At 39.7% G+C, this 20,836-nt stretch overlaps 1 protein-coding gene across 1 annotated transcript in view; it reads left to right on the forward strand.

The window, feature by feature from the left end:
- LOC124785067 (FACT complex subunit spt16) overlaps positions 1-20,836 on the forward strand; it is a 145,071-nt gene that overhangs the window by 103,839 nt on the left and 20,396 nt on the right. Inside the window, 3 exon segments of the mRNA XM_047254149.1 lie at positions 1,352-1,535; positions 19,326-19,401; positions 19,513-19,702. Of these exon segments, the coding sequence (XP_047110105.1) occupies positions 1,352-1,535; positions 19,326-19,401; positions 19,513-19,702 (450 nt within the window).

The raw sequence follows: 20,836 nt of genomic DNA on the forward strand, positions 1-20,836 counted from the left end.
TTTCTAATCTTTTTTGGGTGGATAGCCCTGATAGGAGGTCCATTCAGCCTTATGTACCAACTATAAAGGTACTTGCATGTAAAAGCAGTGATGTTGATGCACAAGTCACTGAAGTAGTGTTATGTTAAAAGGCTTGCGCCAGACAAGGTGAAATACACTGTGTTTGTTTATTAGCAGTAAAAAGCATCAGCCAGTATCTTTTTGAGTTAGAGAGTAGTTGCTTGGTGTATTATGACTATGGATATTATTTTTGCAAGATTCCAGACCAGTTTCAAAGTATGTAGGTTTTGATGGTATGGCAGCAGTCAGCAGGCAACCATCATACTGCAAAATTTTGTCCTCGTATGTATATATTTTCAATTTTTTATGTATATTTCTACATGATAGTATGTACTTACCTGTTGTAGTCATAGAGCAGAAGTCAATAAAATGAAACTGCCTTCACAACAATGAGACATTGCCTGACAGTGATATTTGACAATAGTTGCCTGACATTCTTATTTGACACTACTAGTCAAACTGTGCCACTTTTCAACACAGTGTAGTGTGTTGGAAAATCAAAAAATGAATTTATTCACACACCTTTTAAAGTAAAATCTCATAGATGGAGCAGTTACTTCTCTAAGTTTCCGTGCTATCCTGGAAGTCCAGTTTGGTGCGACAAAAAGCTGTGGAGTATCTGCAAACACAGTTTTCTTTGTATTGTTCATAATATCAAAGAAGTTGCTCTCAAATTTTACATTGTCAATGAAATATTTATTGTGTGCATTTTTTTTGTTCTGCTTTGGGGCAGATACTTAATTCTGCTCAAATTCACATGGTGTCCCTCCTTCCGTAATTTGCACACCATTGATTTAACTCTTACTTGTCAAAATTTGCTTGCATCTTCTATTGCCTCTGTGTCAGGACTGTCACAACTCTCTCATTCTCATTATCATCAAAATTAGTGATGTAACAGCAATTCTCATGGCTTCTCGTGAATGTGTTTTCCATTATCACTTTGTACACTTGCACTCTGAAATAACAGTGCACACTGTTTTGAATTAGAATGAGACTACCTGGTCACATGACCAAATCAGTTTCTACTGTACCCCAGTTACCACTACGTCTTGCCAATCAATAGATTCTGCTTATTTACAACTCAGATAAAAAACAATTTCATTTAGTGTGTAATCACAGCCGAGGGATGCGCATCTCCACCCCTTCCTCAAGTGTACACATTGAAGAAGTGGCTGCCTTTCCTACCTTATGCTTGTTGTTTCGATTGTACAGTTTTCATTATCATAACAAACTCTGACCTTAAAGTTGTGACAGCAGTTTTTTGTTCAGCATGAATTTAATTTTTTTGCAGTTCATGTGATATAAGATACACTGAAGGTATTCAGTCTCTGAATTGGACAAAAATTATGAAGACAATAACAGATGATCCTGAGGGCTTCTTTGAGAGTGGTGGGTGGACATTTTTAGATCCAGAGAGTGATGATGAGAACAATGAAGATGATGTTGATGAGGAGGAGGAAGATGACCCATATGAGGTATTGCATAAAACTTCTGTATGAGACTCAAGTAACTTGGATCTGTTATGAATCATAGTTATAGTATATCATTAATACCTTTGATCTGGTATCCTGCCTTGTCACCAAATGCATTTAATTTGTAAGTTTTAATACAACAGCAAAAACAAGTTCCAAGTCTCTGAAATACCTGTTTTCCGTAAAGGGTAGAAATATCACACTACACAAATTAATACATTGGCATTTGGTCACTTACAAATTTTATAACTACTAACATACTTTCAGCAGGCGTAATTAGTATGTAGTCCTCAATAAGACCTCTCAAACTTCTAACTTAAAACAGTTTTGTGTGACGAATAAAGGAATTTGGAAAAAAAAAAAAAAAATTCCAAACAGTATAAGATGAAAGGTACTCAGAGAAGAACTGGGTCTAGTTGCTAGAGATGGACAAACACTTTCATCTTTGGGAACTTTTTATTTTTACTTGTTCATTGTTCCATTTTTATCTGATTGTGCAAGCTATATGGATTTTAGATAAATTTCCTAAAAAAATAGTGTTTCTGCATGATATATTCATTGATTACATAATGTAGACAGATTGGTTAGTTAGATCTCCTTATCTGCATTCACTCTCAGAAAGCATTACATAATCAGGTGATGTAACGGGCTAGTGACTGTAGGCCAGGTAGAGAGAGGATGAAGATTTATATGGAAAACACACAATTTCCTAAACAAGAATTGAGGAACTCCACACTAAAATATAGGCTTTGTATCAGCAATGGCAGCAACACCGTAAATATGCTGAGAGAGTGTCACTTCATAAGTGAAAAGAAATAAGGGCTTTGAAGGTCTTTACAATCAAAGAAGATGGTCAGTTTTAAAGCAGTCAATAGTTGAAAGGGACTCCAAAGTTTATGCATGTATCAGTTGTCAATTATTTGAGAAAAAGATTTTCTGGGTAAGCATAGGCACCCATTAACAGATGAGAGTCAAACAAGCATGAAATTCAACAATTCAGTAAATTGCTTATTGATGTACTTAGAATATATTTTGTACACAAATGTCTTTGAAAATAAAAAGAAAAGAAAAATCCACCACTATTTCAGTGCCGATAATTTGATGCATAATTTGGTTGCTTAACAGCTAAGGAAAAGGGTTGGAAAAAGTTATCTGTGAAACTTGCACTGAATTCATTTCAAGTTGGATTGTTAGTTTGTCACTACAGCATAAAATATGACAAATTTGAGAGGTGCGTTTGTTGTGTTTAAAAACATTTTAGAAAAAAATCTGTATTTGCCACGCAGGCCGAAGTATACAAGAGGATTGTATGGATATTTTTTTTATTAACTGTGAACTTTCTTCTCGAAAAACACTCTCATGGAGTATCTTTCGTTGCTCCAATGGGATCCATCATGCAAGGTGGGTGGCGAAAGTCATTTGTGTATTGAAAAAATCTATGTACCTTGATGAAGTTGAATTACAACAACAAGAACAGAATTCAGTTTTTTCTACAGTAAAAGTCCATTAATCTGGCATCCGACAGTCCAGCATGTCCAATAATTGGGCACCGCTTCGTACAAACTGAATATTTTGGACTCATTCAACAGAGTTCGATCACGTAGTGCCAACAGTTGTTTCAGTCACCTGTCAGCCAGCTTGTTTCATGCACCAGCTGTCTACAGTAATTTAAAAATTGGTGCTTTAAAGAATAACCATGGTTAGAGCTGTTCTATATTACATTTACAATAGTGCTGAGTGTTGTTGTGGGAATGTTTTTTCAAACAACTCCCAAGACAAAGTGAAAGTGAGATGTAAAGAAATTATGCTTACGATACAGCAAAAGCTGGAGATCATTAAGCGACTTGAAAAAGATGAGAATAGAATTAAGATTATGGAAGAATGTAAAGCTGTTTCTTCAACAATTAATGATATTAAGAGAATTAAAGTTCAGCTTCAGAAATTTGCCTCACAGACTGTAGAATTAAATGACACAATCACAAAACCTTTATAAAAGTCCAAACTCTTATCAGTTGAATGTAATTTTGTAGAAGTGGTTCTGTGGCAAAAAGTGTGAAGGAAAACCTGCAACTGGGCCCATGATTATAAAAAAAAGTAAACATTTCTATAATGATTTGGGGTAATCAGAAACCGAACATGTATTTTCTTATGATTGGCTATACCTATTCAGAACTAGTAATGGAATTTGGAAGCTGGGTGGGAAGTTATGATTAGCTTATCAAAATGCAGCTGAAGAATACAAAGGAACTTCTTCAATTTAACACCATAACTTAACTGCTAGTCATATCTATAATGGTGATGAAATGGGCCAACTTTGGCATTGTGTTAACCCCTTATGTTATTGGCAAGTACAAAAAGCCAAGAGCTTTTAAAGGAATTTTAAATTTGTCTGTAATTTATGGAGCTCATTCCACTTCATAGATGGCTCCAGAATTGTTTTAGGTCTGTCTTTTCTCAATTTTGTACTGTCTGTGAGGGGGGGGGGGGGGGGGGGGGGGGAACTTTGTTTGCCTGAACCGAGTAAGGTTGTACTGTTGCTGGGTAACTATGTAGCCAACCCTCCAATATCTGAATTGATCGTGGGGAATACATTCACCACTGATCTTCCAGCAAACTTTACTTCCCATATTCAACTTATGGATCAGGGAGTAATTCAGAATTCCAAATGTGTTTACAGAGCTTCTTTTCTTCAATAGCTTATCAATTCAGGCTGCTCAGTGTTGGATTAAAAAAAAAAAAAAAAACATTAAAGAGTCTGTTTGTGGAACCATTTTGGTGTGGAATAAAGTTAAAAGTCTTGGCAAAAACTCTGGCCAAAAGCCTAAGAAAAAGAAACAGGTTCCACTGTTCCAATCAAAAGTGATACTGTTGTTAAACTGTTAGATGTTGAAACTTCCTGGCAGATTAAAACTGACTTCCGGATCTCGGTCTGAGACTTGAACTCGGGACCTTTGCCTTCTGTGGGCAAGTGCGCTGCCGACTAGTCCATGAAAGGCAAAGGTCCCGAGTTCAAGTCTCAATCCAGCATGCAGTTTTAATCTCACAGGAAGTTTTAAATCAGTGCACATTCTGCTGCAGAGTGAAAAATTCATTCTGTTAGATGTTGCTCAAAATGAAATAAGAAATTTGCCATGAGATGAAGTTTCGGACTGGAAAGACGGTGACAGTAAAGAACCTGTAGTTAAAGAAGAATCGGACGAACTGATAGTAGAAATTGTTATGGTGTTACAACAAGAACTTGAACCTCTCAGGCATCAAACCTGATGAAGGAAAAGAGGCCGACACAACCAACTCATCACCTCCACCTACCTGCCACTATTGGTATATCTGCATAAGATTTTCTGAAAGCAACAAATCGCACAAAAGTGCAAAACTTTCAAATTTATGTATTCTATGTAATGTATGTGCTGGAGGGTGGGAAATGAGTGGGAAGCAGGCGTCTCATGATATTGGGAGCAAACCTTCGAAAGAAAAGACTCATTCCAGTCACCAGTGGAGGTTTTATAAGCCTATTCCTAAGTGGTACACTAAACTCCCAACTCACTACGTCAACAGGAGGCTGCTGGTGTCTCGGGGGGAGGAACTAGTGGACACGACCGGTTGTGGATCAAGCTGGCAGTCAAGAGAGCATTCTGAATACTGACGCGTTTCTTACCAACGCGTAACCCCCCCCCCCCCCCCCCCCCACCCCTCCCCCACCCCCCCACCCTCCGTGAGGGTGCTTCAGTGAGTGTCCATCTGTCAGCAGTTCTACCATTGAACCATGTTCACATGGACTGAGAATGGATGTTATGCAAAACATCTGGTACTGTGCTGGCCCAAGTTCAGCCACTGTCTTGCCAAAGTGCCAGTACTGTACATCATTTGAAAGGCAGTTAACACAGAACATTCAGAAAAATATTTTGAAAAACTATTTTTCCTCTCATAAAATTGTTCACTGCTCCCCGCACACGTCTCCTCCCTCTTCCATGGGACCATTTTATGGGCCCTAAGAGTGAGTTACAAATTATAAAACTGAATACATATTTAAAAGGTTACCACACAAAGTTCTGCTGATATTTACAGTAATAAGGGACCTTAGAAATATTTGGTGATTGGATTATAGCAAATCATTTAAAAGGGGCCTGGTTTACATATGATTTGTGACAACCGTTAAAATTGATTTAAAGGTTTTGACATTTATGAAAGTCAAGTGTAGAAGGGCCACATAGAACTTCTTACAAAATTAAGCAAAACTACAGAGAAGTGGCCCTGTAAGTTGGGTCTGGATGCGAGATAGCTATTGTGACATCGTCAGAGTGAGGGCAATGTCAGGAGGATGACTGCTGTCAAAGCCAGTGGATGGCACAATGATGTGGTCGAGGACAGTCAGCCAGACAATGGCTGAGCTGCGCATGGCAGGGCTCAGGTACCAAGGTATAGGGGTGCGGCCGAAACAGACAGTGCTGGTGCTGCCATAGGGTGAAAGGCAGGCTTGGTGAATAGGCCTCACAAATTACAGGCGACTGCAACACACAAGGACAAGTCTCACTTTGGTGGACGGCTCAGGGAGGTATTCAGTGTATGGGGCCATTTACAGGTAAGTGTATCACAATTATTATTAACATACATATCACATAATGGGCTTTGTCACACAAATAAAGGTAACTAGGCAATACCCATGACTGCTGTTTACAAAAATGTTTACTCATACATTTCTTAATAAAAGTTACAAAATAATCCTTGTACCTGATATGCATGACTTTTAAAGTTGAAATATAAATACTCCTTGTCACGCGATTATTCAGTACAGTGACTCTGCATTACTTCATGCCTAGACACGAATTCGACCATTTAAAAGGAACATGAATGCAATAACATAGACCACTAATCTCAACATCTTAACATGAGGGTGGGTCATGCCTGAAGCGTGCCTAGGTATTACCCATGATGTTAGCCCATTGTTGCTTGGGTATTGCTTTTGGTCGTACCTTAAAACATTTACAGTAGCCATGGGCATACAAGATTTGTTCAATAAAGCAAACAAGGATCAGATTTAGTGGGACAGACATAGCACTGGGAATAATCACTTGGTGCATGTGTTCGATGTTCATTCAATGACTTTTATGATCAAGAGTATTTGTCCAATTTCTGTAGCAAATAATTTGTTAATGGAGACTAAAAGTCAAGTCTTAGAATTGTCGGGTAATACTGCTGTTTGTGTGTGGTAACACTGTAGGTACTTCAGACAGGTGTAACACTAAACACTTGAGACTAGTGTTGCGGGATTGTGTTAAATGAACAGAAAGCTCAACAGTGGATGTAACTATATTGCAAGAAAAAATGTTAAACAGTTGTCCACTGTTAGCTTTGATGACCTGATAGTTATGAGACCTGATTGTAGGCTGATAGCAGATCAAAACTACTTGTGGCACAGAGTACAATAAACTGTTGCTGACAGGTACAAACCAAGGTTTGTGCCTCATAAAGACAGAATGAGGGCAAAGAAGGGTTTTAGTCTCTTCTAGGAATAGATTTTTGGACAACATGGTTGTGGAGAGAAGCAGCAATTAGTATGGTTAATCAGTAATTCAAGAACAGTCTCAGTCGCATTTATTATTGTTATAATGCCGCCAACCGGTTTCAACCCGACGTAGGGGTCATCTTCTGGGCGTTTACACCATTGGTCGACTGCTGGTGGCAGGAGACTATCAGGATAGTTAGGATAGGGATAGGCAGGATAGTTTTCTGCTGTTATGTAGACAGGAGTGACACCACCAGCAGTCGACCAATGGTGTAAACACCCAGAAGATGACCCCTACGTTGAGTTGAAACCGGTTGGCGGTATTACAACAATAATAAATGTGATTAAGACTGTTCTTGAATTATTGATCTTCTAGGTATAGTACAATTTCACAGTTCCTTACCCCAGTATTATGCGTTGTAGTCATTCAGTGACATTAAAGTAAGTAGATATGTCCTGGATGGTGCCTCTAGCACAATAATTTTATTAATGGGATCAACCATCATACACTTTTCCTTGTCTCAGTTAACCACTGCCAGTTCTTACGGAAATAAGCTACTCTAACTTGTGCTCAGTTAGAATGTTTCCCGTAATTCTAACCAAAAGGAAATGTGGCAATTAGCTTTCAGGGTGCGCAGGTTCCATTTCAAGTCCAAAACCCTAACAAGATATGCTCATCCACAAGGGGAAATAGTGAATCACTGAGTCGCAGCAGGGGAAGTGATGTTAAAGATATAGGGAAGCTTTTCCTTAACAATGTTATTTATAAATGAACAAATAAGAATTGACACACACTATCTGCTTGTATCAACATATGTTTGTTTGCTCGTATTGAACAATACCGATCTGCATTAATGCTGTTTCTTTCCATTAGTTATCAGTATTCTCATGACACAAAATACACTTGAGTTTATGGCCAAGCTCAGAGAAAGGAGCAAACTGTCACTCTTTATGGAACAAAGTTATAAAGTATAATACAAACAAATGCAAAAATAGCAAGGCAGAACTCAATAACCATATGCTAAAAACAATAAACATTATGAGAAGCTAGAACAGCAGTGGGCATAATTCTGATGTAACTTCCTCCAATCTTGCATTTCTCAGACTTATGAGCGTACTGCTTGACATTTTTATGTCTCATTTTATCATTACTTCTTGAGTCTAGTTAAAAAAAAAAAAAGCTATGTCTCTTGTAAGAGTTTGAACTGTTACTAGCTCTCTCATATTAAAGTAGCACTGGATTGGCTTGGTACAAAATATATGAATTGTGTCTGCCTTTAAACAAATCAATCAGCATCGCTTGGCTCATGAATATCTAGTTTGTGTTCAATCTGTTTTTCACTATGGGTTTTACATGCAGTGCTGCAACATGTAACTCATCCTCCGTGTTCACAGTAGTTACAGAAGTCTTCCAATGTCATATAGTATGATGTAGTTGGACGAAATGTAAAGGTGCTGTAGAATATCTCCAGTGTGGTGGAATACAGAACTAATTTCAAAAATTTGTAACAGCTTGGTATCGTGTTTGATTGCTAAAGGTAGACTGTGTCTTCAAATACGTTATTCCAGTGTATTGTGCTAGCATTCTCTTGTTCAAAAGTTCGATTAAACCCGACCTGTTTGTCCAGTAGGGGTTGCATAGTTCCAGCGCACAGGGGGCAGTCTCATTGCGAGCCCAAAGTTTGTAAAACCTCTGCAGAATCATGCTTTCTGCCAGTAGATCCGATGTAGGTGTAAGCATATTAAGAAGGAATGTTGCATCACTTACTTGATAATTGTGCATGGTGACTAATATTAGCAAAGTTTTTAAAATCTATTGTACTGGGTCACTAGTGCACTATACAGCACCTGGCTCGTGGTGCAGTTTGTACGTGCCTACTTAGCAGGGTCAGATTGCATTTCCACCCAGGCTGCTTGTGTTTTTACGTCACAGCGGCTTCACAGGCAGCTACTTTGAAGAATATTCATAGCAACATTGGCATTGGGGCAGTATTCCCTTCTATTAGGTGGCATCAACACCTATATTGATTCACGGTACATGCAGAAGGCTGACGTGAAATTTTTTATGCTATTGCAGAAAGGTGTTTAGTCAATATTTATATAATAGGGGGAAACATTCCACGTGGGAAAAATATATCTAGAAACAAAGATGACGTCGAAAGTGTTGGCATGTTGATAGACACACAAACACACACACAAAATTCAAGCTTTCGCAACCAACAGTTGCTTCGTCAGGAAAGAGGGAAGGAGAGGGAAAGACGAAAGGATGTGGGTTTTAAGGGAGAGGGTAAGGAGTCATTCCATTCCCGGGAGCGGAAAGACTTACCTGAGGGGGAAAAAAGGACAGGTATACACTCGCGCCCACACACACACACACACACACACACACACACACACACACACACACAGATATCCATCCGCACATATACAGACACAAGCAGACATTTGTAAAGGCAAAGAGTTTGGGCAGAGATTGGGGAGGGGAGGGGGGGGGGGGTCTTGCAATATAGAGTACCAACATCAGTGTGACAAACTCTGGGTGACATTCTACATCTCTCTCTTTTCTTTCCTTTATCTCCTCTATTGAAACATAATCTGTCTGAACAATTCTGACTTCGTTGCTCAACACATCTGCATTTTGGTGGCGACGGCCTGGGTTGTGACAGACTGTGCAGTCATACTCTGCCAGCTGCATTGCCCAAGTTCAGTGACTAAAGGAGTGCTTTAAACTTGACATTCGTATAAAGGCATCATGGTCAGTGATCACACTGCACTTGCGTCCTTATAATTAGCATTTAAAATAATTGCCTCCAAACATAAGGATTAAAAGCTCTTTCTCAATGATGCTGTCACTAATCGCAGCTGAATTCATCTGCTTAGAGGCATAACCTATAGGTGTTTCCTCACCATTGTATTCCTAAGAAAGAGTCATGCCCACAGTGTAATCAGCTGCATCCGTGGAAAAAGTAGATGGTTTTTGAAAATCTGGGCAGATTAACAAAGGTAAACTCGTTAAATTGTCCTTAATTTTTTTCATAGCTACCTCACATTCCTATGTCCACTCAAATGCAAACCCGTCTTTAACAACTTTTTCAAAGACTTGACTATCGTAGTATAATTCTCTACAAAACAGCAATAATAATTTGCTAGGCCCAGAAATGATTGCAACTCTTTAAAGTTTGTAGGTACTGGAAAATTGTCTACAACTTCTGTCAAAATAGGGTCTTATTGAACTCCATCTGCACTAATAATATGTTCCAGGTACTGGACCTGTGACTCAGCAAATGAACACTTCTCTATCATGAAACTTATGTGTGCACTTTGCAACCTAAACAACACATTCCTTAATCTCTCTTGTGTGTTCCTCAATTGTCTTTGAAAAAATTATGTCATCCAGATACATGACACACATAGTAAGTTTCAAATCTCTCAATAGTAAGTCAGCAGACCATTGAAAAGTGGCAGGCACATTCCTTAGACCAAAAGGCATACAGAGAAACACACACAATCCAGTAGGAACCACAAAAGCAGTTTTGGGTTGATCTTTGATCTTGTGGTGCAGTCGAAACTTGGTGGTAGCCAGAGCACATATCAGGGGTGATAAAATGCTTACAATTCCCTAATCAGTCAGTGTTCCATCAATATGGGGTGAGGGTAAGTGTTAGGGGTGGTGATTGTTTACTGCTCTCATATTGACCTATAGACAACAGGATTTTCCTCAGTTTATTACTTTTTTAGGACCATGACTATATGTAACGACCATTGGCTTGCAGAGGGTTGACCTATCTCTGCAGCCATCTGCTGTTGAATAGTTTCTTCAATAACAGATTGTAAATGAAATGATTTCAGAGCAATCAGTCTAGTATCTCCCATGGGGATTTGTGCTGTACAAGGGCAGTTGCTGGCAAATACTGCTATTCCTCGACTAGCCATGCATATTCCTCCAGAACTGGGTACAGAAGATCTATAACCTCTTCTCCACCTGCCAATATCATTCCATGTAGGATCTCAATATCTTGTTGACCGAAATTGTCAACACAAACTACTACTCCAAACTTCTGGTTTACTTATACGTCTCATAACATTTGATTTGCAATCAATCAAGAATGTCATTCTGCCAGAGCAGATCGATCAGGAAGTCCGATCTCGACAGTATTAGAGTTTTCACATCAATCCAGAGAATTTTTCCTGTGCCTCCACTGATTCTGATAGTGGTGGTAGTTTTTAACGCCCACATAAGTGAGTCTGTTGGAGCTTGTGGGAAAGGCCTCATACCAAAAGTTCCTCATGGCTGAGGTTCGCTCTTACTGCTGAAACCGTGGGTTGCCTCATGGAATTGAACAGTATACATCTTGTAATCTATCACTACCTGAAGACGGTGCAGGAAATCATTCCCTATAATGTTCAAAATCTCGTCTGCATCGCCTCACTACTTCCATGTCAAACCCTTATTGTATCCCAGTGATTGCTGATCAACAAAACTAGTGTCAGGCGGTATTATTGTCTCCTCACCTCAGCCACTTATAATATACTGTGGGATGAGTACGTGCTGTCAGCTGGGACACAAATAAAACACTTATATGAGCTCCAATATCTACTAACATATGGACATTCTTCCCCCTGAGCCTACATTCTAACAATGAATTGACCACCTTGTTAATACTTCCCTTGACTAGGTTCACAGTTGTGTCTGGGGAGGAGGGTGGGTGGCAGAGCCTGCCCCTCAGTTGATTCCCCATTTTGTGTTGTTCCACTGGGACCTCCCACTTTTTCTGTCATTTTGCAGAGGAGTCCTTTGTGGAAAACTTTCTCTTGTGTTGTGAAAATTTGTCACTGGGATACCCGATAGTGTGGCATTTTGTGCAACAAGAAGTGTGACAACCCTCTACAGTGTTATTTGGCTTTCCACACCACTGGCAATTGTTTCATTGATAGAAACTCTGTGCATGCAAGAGTCAAAACGAATCAACTTGCTATCTGGCATTGAACTGCCTCATGCAGAGAGGTGGTGGAGGCTACCTTTATCTCAGTCCCGATCTGCAGATTAAGTCTCCATACGACCACATCAATTGCTTTGGCTTTGAGTTCGGCTTCCTCAATTAGTGCATCATTGTGGGTTTGTTTCTTCCTTAAGACATAAATGTGACAAGAGACAGTTATGATGTGATCTGCAAATGCTTCGAAATCTTTTCAATTCACCCTGTTTGTCAGAGTAACACTCTGCAAACCCCAGGACACCGAAAGTGACTGTGTCGTGCAATATGTCAACGTACTCCATGTATGTGTGTACTTCATGTATGTGCATGCATCAACAGAAAATCTTTAATTTTGATAGGTTCGAAAGAAAGCTGTTGGGCCAAGAACTTATTTGCCCTTACATCATGGACATTTTGGAGGAATGTAGTGACATTTTCACCTAGTTTCCCAGAAAATGAAGGTGCAAAAGTAACTGCTGGGGGAGTACTGGCAGCATTAGCCAAATACATGATGGGATCCACTGCAGGGGCTCTGGAGGAGCTTGCAACAGTCTGTATTGATGCCTGCAGGGTTTCACGGCATGTATCGTGTGAAGCTTTATCAAGCTTCCTCTTTAATTTCTAAAGTGTCATTTGATGAAGCTATATTTGTAAGAGCGTGAGAAGATATTCCTCATCATTTAAAGAAGTAGGGGCTACAGGAGCCATTTCTGGCAAAGTACGCAAATTCCCATAAGGCATAGTTACAGTATGTAGACCGGCAGCGTTACTACAGAGGGTCTAAACAGTTACCTACACTGGATTAAGGAACAAATTCCTGTGCCGGAAGCTCGCAGTGCAGACAGTGATGAGAAGTAAGGGCACATTGCAGCGACCAAAAATAGATTAACACCCCACATCGATGGAGGCAGGGGGAAAGGCGGAGGTGTTGATGGACCAGTGGCATGGTGGCGCTAGGCACCGAGAGGGCAAGGATGGCAATAGCATCTCCATGCTGCAGCGATGCAGCATGGACCGTTGGCAGCACAGCAAGAAGGCACAGCTATGAAGGTGTGGTGTGGTTTGCAGCATGCACCCGACTGTACCCGCACTGACATGAAGACTGCAGCAGCAATGTGGCATAGTCCAGAAAAGTTCCGCCACACAGCAAAGAGGGTGTATATGTCCTGGGAAATCCGGGAAAAACCTGGGAATTTTTTCATCCAGGTGAAAACTGGGAAAAATGCGGGAATTATTCAGAATTCTGGGAATTTTTCAGAGTTTAAGTTTTCAGTTAAATTTTTGTAATTTTGAATGGTAAGAATTGATACTCTCACAGAGAATACTACTATATCCCGCTAATGCAAAATAATACTGCAGCAATAAAACATAAACAAGATAAAAATACCAAAAGAAGACTTTAGTTGCAAAGGAAATGCGCCGTTTACAACAAGACCCCTTGCAAACTCAAACATCTGCAAACAGCAAAATGTGGTGAAGGGCTTAGGAAGAAGACTATGCAATACTTCGTAACAACAAACTGCTTCAGATGAGCATAACGTCATAACTGTTTACATTAGGTTCATTTGAGCAGTTGCAAGAGGGATCGTGCGCATGTGCAGTTCTGTCGCATAAGAGCAGTACCTTTCCCGCTACTTGAAGCCTGATGCTAACTGGAATTTTTTTTTTTTCTGGCGCACCCAAGCTGCCAGATTCGCATATGCGCAGAGCAGTCCGAGTTGTACTGGGGAAGTGGGTAGTCTCAACATGACCTGTGTTTATGTTTAGTGATTTTGCTGTTTCCTCTTAGGGTACAGCTCCACATCACATGAAATCAAAACGGATTTCTGTGGCCGAGAGCTGTCAAGTGAATTAAAAGATATTCACATAATTATGGAAGCCTGAAATACGAGGGCGGTTCAGAAAGTAACCTCCGATTGGTCACAGTGCGGGTTGTGGGGGGAGTAGCGACGCCATCTGTGCATTCACGCACTCAACAGGTCAGTCGGCATCAAGCTGTGGTCGAGTGAACGTCGTACCTGCGCTAGTTTAGTTTTTGTGGCAGTTTGAAATGTGTGCTGCAATAGAAAACCCCGCCAAATGTGAAGTGCGTGCTGTCATAAGGTTTTTTACAGCCAAAGGATATTCTGCAGCAGCTATTCATCGTGAGCTTTGTGCCGTGTACGGACCAAGAGTTATGAGTCCGTGAATGGGTACGTTTATTTAAAAGTGGACGAGAAAACGTTCATGATGAAGAGAGGAGTGGTAGACCATCATTGGTGACTGACGAACTCGTTCAGACAGTTGATGCAAAAGTTCGTGAAAATCGATGTTTCTCAATGTCGGAGTTGTCTACTGGTTTTCCACAGATTTCTAAGACTCTCTTGTACGAGATAGTGACAGCAAGATTGGGTTACCGTAAGTTCTGTGCACGATTGGTGTCCAAAATTCTTACCGACCATCACAAAACTCAAAGAATGGCCTCTGCATTAGACTTTCTGTCACGTTATGAGGACGAAGGAGAACCATTGTTAAACAGAATCGTGACCGGTGACGAAACCCGGATTAAGTACGTGAACCCTGAGACAAAAGAACATTCAAAGATGTGGGCACATTCAAATTCGCCTACCAAACCAAGAAAAGCCTCGCAAGATTTTTCTGCCAGAAAACTGATGGCAACGGTGTTTTGGGATGCCAAAGGGGTGTTGTTGGTTGAATTCATGGAACGTGGTACGACCATTAATCAAGACGTGTACTGTGAAACAATAAAAAAGTTACGACGGGCTATACAGAACAAACGCCGTGGTATGCTGACTTCCGGTATCGTTTTTTTGCACGATAACGCCCGTCCTCACTCTGCTCGCAGAACAACGGCCCTTCTTGAGTCCTTCAAGTGGGACGTTATCAACAATCCGCCTTACAGCCCAGACCTGGCGCCAAGTGATTATCACCTCTTCATGCATTTGAAGAAATGGCTCGGGTCACAGCGGTTTGATGACGACGAAGAGCTCAAAGATGCGGTCACAGGCTGGCTCCAGGCACAAGCGGGTGATTTTTATGCAGAAGGAATTTCAAAGCTTGTGAAGAGATACGATAAGTGCCTCAATCGCTATGGAGACTATGTAGAAAAATAGTGCAAAGATGTAGTTGTAAGATGTATATATTAAAATATTTTTATTTAACTTGGTGTATTTTTTTAAATCAACCGGAGGTTACTTTCTGAACGGCCCTCGTATATTACTCGTTTCAGTTTTCTGATTTTATTTTTTTCCACGTTTTTGGCAGTCAAGCAATAATTGCCTTGCAGGACAATTAAGCTACTTTTGATGGTTTGCTAGGGAAATTTGGCTTTTATTAATGTTTTCCACTGAAGCAGTCAATTTATTTAAACTAAGCTTTTCATTCCACAGTATAGGCTGGTTCGCTGAATTTCAAGTGCACATCTTCATCTTCTGGCACATATGGCATTTTGCCGTAATAAAGAACCAAACATGAGATAGTAAAGTACAGGTACTCTGAGAAAATATACATCCCAAAAACCACCCTGGAAAGTGTAATATGAGGTTGGGTACTACTTCTTTGTGAATCTGGACATATGAATGTGCACTTCAAGCCAAATTATACATTTTAATATGGTTTATGAACTTTTGATGCTCCTGTAGCATCCTCTGATGCTCTGTTTCTTTTGTAACGCAATGTAAGATATCTTAATGCTATATACATATGAACATACAGGTTTCCTACACTATTGTAGCTGTGCAAGCACAGTAATGTCTGTTTTCTGGCACACTCTGGTAACTGTTGAAATGAACCTATTTCTAACAGGTCTCAGGAAAATTCTGCAAATGGTGGTTTGAAAAGCATTCATTACTTTCCTTTTATACAAGATGAATTACGTTACGTGTGAGAGAGTGCGGTGAATTTCTTAAATCACAGAGCGTTTGACTCTTGTGTATGACTTCACATTTTGAGGACTGGTCAGTTAGAAGAATTTCGAGCCCGGAAGACTAAACATTTATGTCATTATTTTAAATTTTACTAGTACATTTTTGCTGTTTCTTAAAGTGTAACACATGCAAAAAGACCAGTATTACATGTGAAAGCTTAGCTTCTCTTGTAGCTTATTAATCTAAACCATCAACTTTTCCTACCTGTGTGTTCGCGTCACTTGACAGTGTTGTTGCTATTGGGTGACTACATCACGTGTGCTATGCTCTGAATATCGGCTGGCGAGATCACGCAGCATGAACTATGATTGGCTTACAAAAGGTCATCGCAATCTCAATTTCAATGCTTTGGAAACTAATGTGCTGTCTTGGGTGGAATTCGAATTTACGCTTTCGTAATTACAAAAACATGTAGTGTACAAGTTGCTGCACACCATCCAAGATCTCTTTTTTGCTGGATTTCATTTTCTAAAGTGGTGGCGGGAAGTTCAAAGTCGATGACCTATAAAACGTTACCCGTTCAAAGTATTGATAAGTTTTACAGTTCCATGAGAAAGTATACAGTCACTTAACATGGAAAAGGTGTATTTTCACCCAGGAAAAAGTGTATTTTCACCCAGTAAAAGCGTATTTTTTAACTGGGAAAAATTGGGGAATTTTTTTCCTTGTCCAAGTATACACCCTGTTGATAGCGTGCTCTGCTTGTGTTGACATGCAGTGCGTGCACAGTGTGTGTGTCCAAGTGCAAACAGGTTATGGAAGTTTCCTGCCATTGCCCAGGATACTTGGTAACTACCAGACAAACAGGCTGTGCCATCAAATTAAAGCAGCAACAACTCGTGAAGGAAATGTCAACCAGTGCTAATAATGAGCTTATCCCACTTCAGCTGACACCACTTTGTACATGCTGAACCTGGTCAGGATAAGAAATAAGTGGGAAGCGGGGTGTTTGGTAACGTTCGGAGAAAACCTTTAATAGAAAAGACTGAGTCCAGGTAGCAGTGAAAGTTTTATTGCTCCCAAAGTCTATGCCTGAGGGATACGCTAAGCTCAAAACTCACTACAGCAACGGGAAGCTGCTGCAATTAAATTGAGAGACATTGTGCCCCGAAAGGGAGGAACTAGTTGATATATCTGGTTGTGGACAAAGCTGGCAGTCAAGAGGGCCTTCCGAATACTGACACACTCTTGCCAACCCATCCAGCATGCTCCACATATCCCCGCCCAATTCTCCTATTGGTGGGCCGATTGTGTTTCAGTGACTGTCCGTCCATGAGTGGTACTCACACATAGCGCTCCTAGTCAACGGTACTACCATGGGGCGATGTTAACATGGACTGAGCGTGGGCATTATGCAAAACATCCAGTACTATACCATCCCAGCCTCAACCTCTGTCTTACCAAAGAGGCGATACCGTATATCTACCAAAGACAATTAAAATGGAAAATTCGAAAAAAATTTGAAAATAGGTTTTCCTCTCAATTAAACTGCTCACCATTCACACTAATGATTTTGGACAAAAAAAGGGCCTTAGGTCTTATTTAGAATGAATAAAATATAGAAATACTGCAGTTTAAAACATACATAGTACAGTACTACAATGTAATACTGTACTGTACTGATCTTGAGATAAAATCTTAAAATAATATTACATGATGCATGCAAAAGGTTTTTCATTTTTTTGTCTAAAATGTTTTATGCTATACAGTTTTTCACTTTAATGGAAAGAGAGAACGTGCAATAAATAAAGGAGATTTGCCCATTGTTTACCTTGTGTCTCACACCCTGTACACTGCTATTTTTAAATGACACTCATAAATCTGGCACTTTTGGTAGTCTGACACCATAAAGGTACCAAAGACACCTCATTAGCAGGTTTCTACTGTCTTTGTATTTTCCTTATCACTACTTATGTTTAAGCATGATCCTGTGCCACTTCTGAAGCCAAAGCACCGTATTTTTTTTCAAAACGTATATTCCGCATGCAGCATTACAAAAACTGAAGAAGCATGTATGGTTCATGTTGGTGAAACCATTCACTACAATGAACTGTGAAGCAGATCCAGCAGACAAAACTCTATAAGAATTCAAGTAGGGATCAATCAAAACCCAAATATTAGGATATGGGATTGAACAGTTCCTTTCTGATATGATAAGACTGTCTCCAAACAGATATGCTTTGACTGGCAAGTTCCTTAAAACAGATTCTTCGCAGTGGCATGAAAAGGAAAATATCAACACTACACCTAGTCATTTAATTAAAATTCATAAATTATCTAGGTGTCATGCTCATGGAACACTTTTGATGGAGGGGGGGGGGGGGGGAGGGTGGAGGAGATGAGGCCGAAAAAGCTAGCTATATATTCTTCATGTTGTGTCTGAGTATCTCCGTAAGGTTCCAGGTAAAAAGAGGAGACTTCATCAAGGAATAACTATGCTTAAAAGAAAATGTGATTTTGTCATGATAATTATCTCACATGCTAAGTGGATACTAGGATTATAGGTTGTATTGATAATGAAGCAATAGGGTATGAATAATTAATTTGAAAGTAATAAAGTTTTTGGTTAAAAAACTACTTCTGAATAACATTTTTTTTAGATAAAAAGTAATCGCTATTTTATATCATTCTAAGATTTTTTAAGTGGAGAGGAACATCTCTCTTTACTGAGCTGAAATCACACTCAACTCTTTTGTGTGTGTGTGTGTGTGTGTGTGTGTGTGTGTGTGTGTGCGCGCGCGCGCGCGCAAAGAAAGCAAACTGGGAGTAGCACAAGAAATTTATAAATTGTAAGTTCACATAAAACTTTCTTGCACTACAACTAAAAAATGATTAAAAGTTATTTTAAAAGCCAGTCATTAAATCAAGCAGATAAAAACAAAAAAAAGTACGAATAATAATTTTTTAAAAAATCTTGCGTTGTGATAATCTGTTCTACAGTTAACCAAAATGACGTAGAGGTTAGGAAATTTCTCTTTTTGTTGCCTGAAAAACGTATCTATTACGTTCAACTTAGTTATTATTGAGTTATTAATTATGAAAAAGTTGAACTGGAATGATGAACCAGTGACTACTCGAAAAAGATTGAGGCCGAGGCGGGAATGGGGAATGCGAACGTGTGAAGGGAAAGGGTAACTACTGTTCTGGAAACAACACCAGCAGTGACCAAAGTGTATGACCATTCCTTAACAGTCAGCACTCAGTCCTTCCATTCACTTTAGTTAACTGTTATTTTGGACCCATTCTGTTGCGGCCCATTCTGTTGCAAACGACCCACTTATAGTAGTTGCGTCACAGTAATTATAACACACACACACACACACACACATTTTAATGTTCTTTCTCATTTTAAATTGTTTTCTTACCTTTTCCGTTTTTATGATTTTAGCCGACTGACATTGACTCGGAAGAATCAGAGGATGACTCAGAGTATTCTGAATATTCAGAAGACAGTGGGTCCGAAGGTAACATATTATTTATAATCGCATATGATTGTAGTACTTAAGATAAGAGATTTAAAAATGAAACAGATTTTGTGACACCAGTAATTATCAAAAACAATTTTCCCCATTCAGAAGAGGAATTGGGTAGTTCGGAGGAGTCAGGAAAAGACTGGTCTGACCTTGAACGTGAAGCAGAGGAAGCAGACAAAGAGCACAGAGATTTTCAGGATGAATATACGGACAAAAAAGGAAAGAAGAGATCTGGCGGTTCTTACAATGACCGCAACAGCAAACATGCTAAAACATCACCTGAAAAAGACAGGTAATATATTTTTATTTCTTATTTATCATGCGACATTATACAGAAAATTTGTTGAATGTCTTTCATGAAGAGTGAGGCTCCTTGTTCTTGGATATGGCCATCACAGATAATATCTATCCCTTGTGTCCAGACTAAGCAAATAACAGTTTTAAAATGAAACTGTTCTGTATAGTAGTCATAAGAGTTATAGAGTCATTAGTGCTGCCTATTTTGTGGTAGGGATGGACGTCAGTTGCCAAGTGAAATGTGGAAGAGTAAATGAGGTATTTGAGTTAAATGTTGAATTGATGAAAATAGTGGGATGACAGTGTAAGTGTAAATTACAGCTGCTGATATAAACACTTTAGCTCATCAAATATGATAGGTGATGTACAAGTAAGATTTATTGTGCTGATATATTCATAAATGTCCTATGTGCTAAACTGTATGAATATATGGCTATAATGGGCACCCAATCCCAGTTGCCCATTTACTTAGTTCCAGGGGCACCAAAAATTTGACTTTCAGTATTTCATGTAATTATACCCGGGCCGCTGAAACATGTCACTCCAAGGTCACTCCCCAAGCGCCGTAGAGTTGGTAGTGTAACAAACAAACAAGTGAGGAACGGGAGGCGCTGCATCTTCTGAACCAATAGAAGCACCGAACAAAAGCCAGTTGCGGCATCAGCGCTGCCTCGTTGCCAGCTTCTGTGTAAACATTGTATGTTAGTGCGCAAACATCTCCTGTTGTGTTGTGTTACCGCCTCAACTACAGTTTTTGTTTGTTAAACAATGTCACCAAAACGATGTCGTTCACCACACGACAATCCGTTGGGCCGTGGAGTGCCATTAAATAGTCAGGCTTTGGAATTGCTACAGAGGACGCGTGAGTTTTACGAGCAAAAACCCGTTGACTATCATGAGGATATGGACCACCCACAGTTTCTACAGTGGTTTAAAAATTTGCTGCTCCAGTTTAGTGTTCTGACAGTTTTTATGATGGACAATGCACCGTACCATTCGGTGATTTTAGATAAACCTCCCACCACTAGTGACCGTAAAGAAACTATGGTGCAGTGGTTGCAGGCGAGAGACATTGCTGCAGACATGAGCATGACAAAGCTGCTGTTATACTCACTCGCGAAACAAAATA

Source organism: Schistocerca piceifrons, chromosome 1, assembly GCF_021461385.2.
Source record: "Schistocerca piceifrons isolate TAMUIC-IGC-003096 chromosome 1, iqSchPice1.1, whole genome shotgun sequence".
NCBI lineage: Eukaryota > Metazoa > Arthropoda > Insecta > Orthoptera > Acrididae > Schistocerca > Schistocerca piceifrons.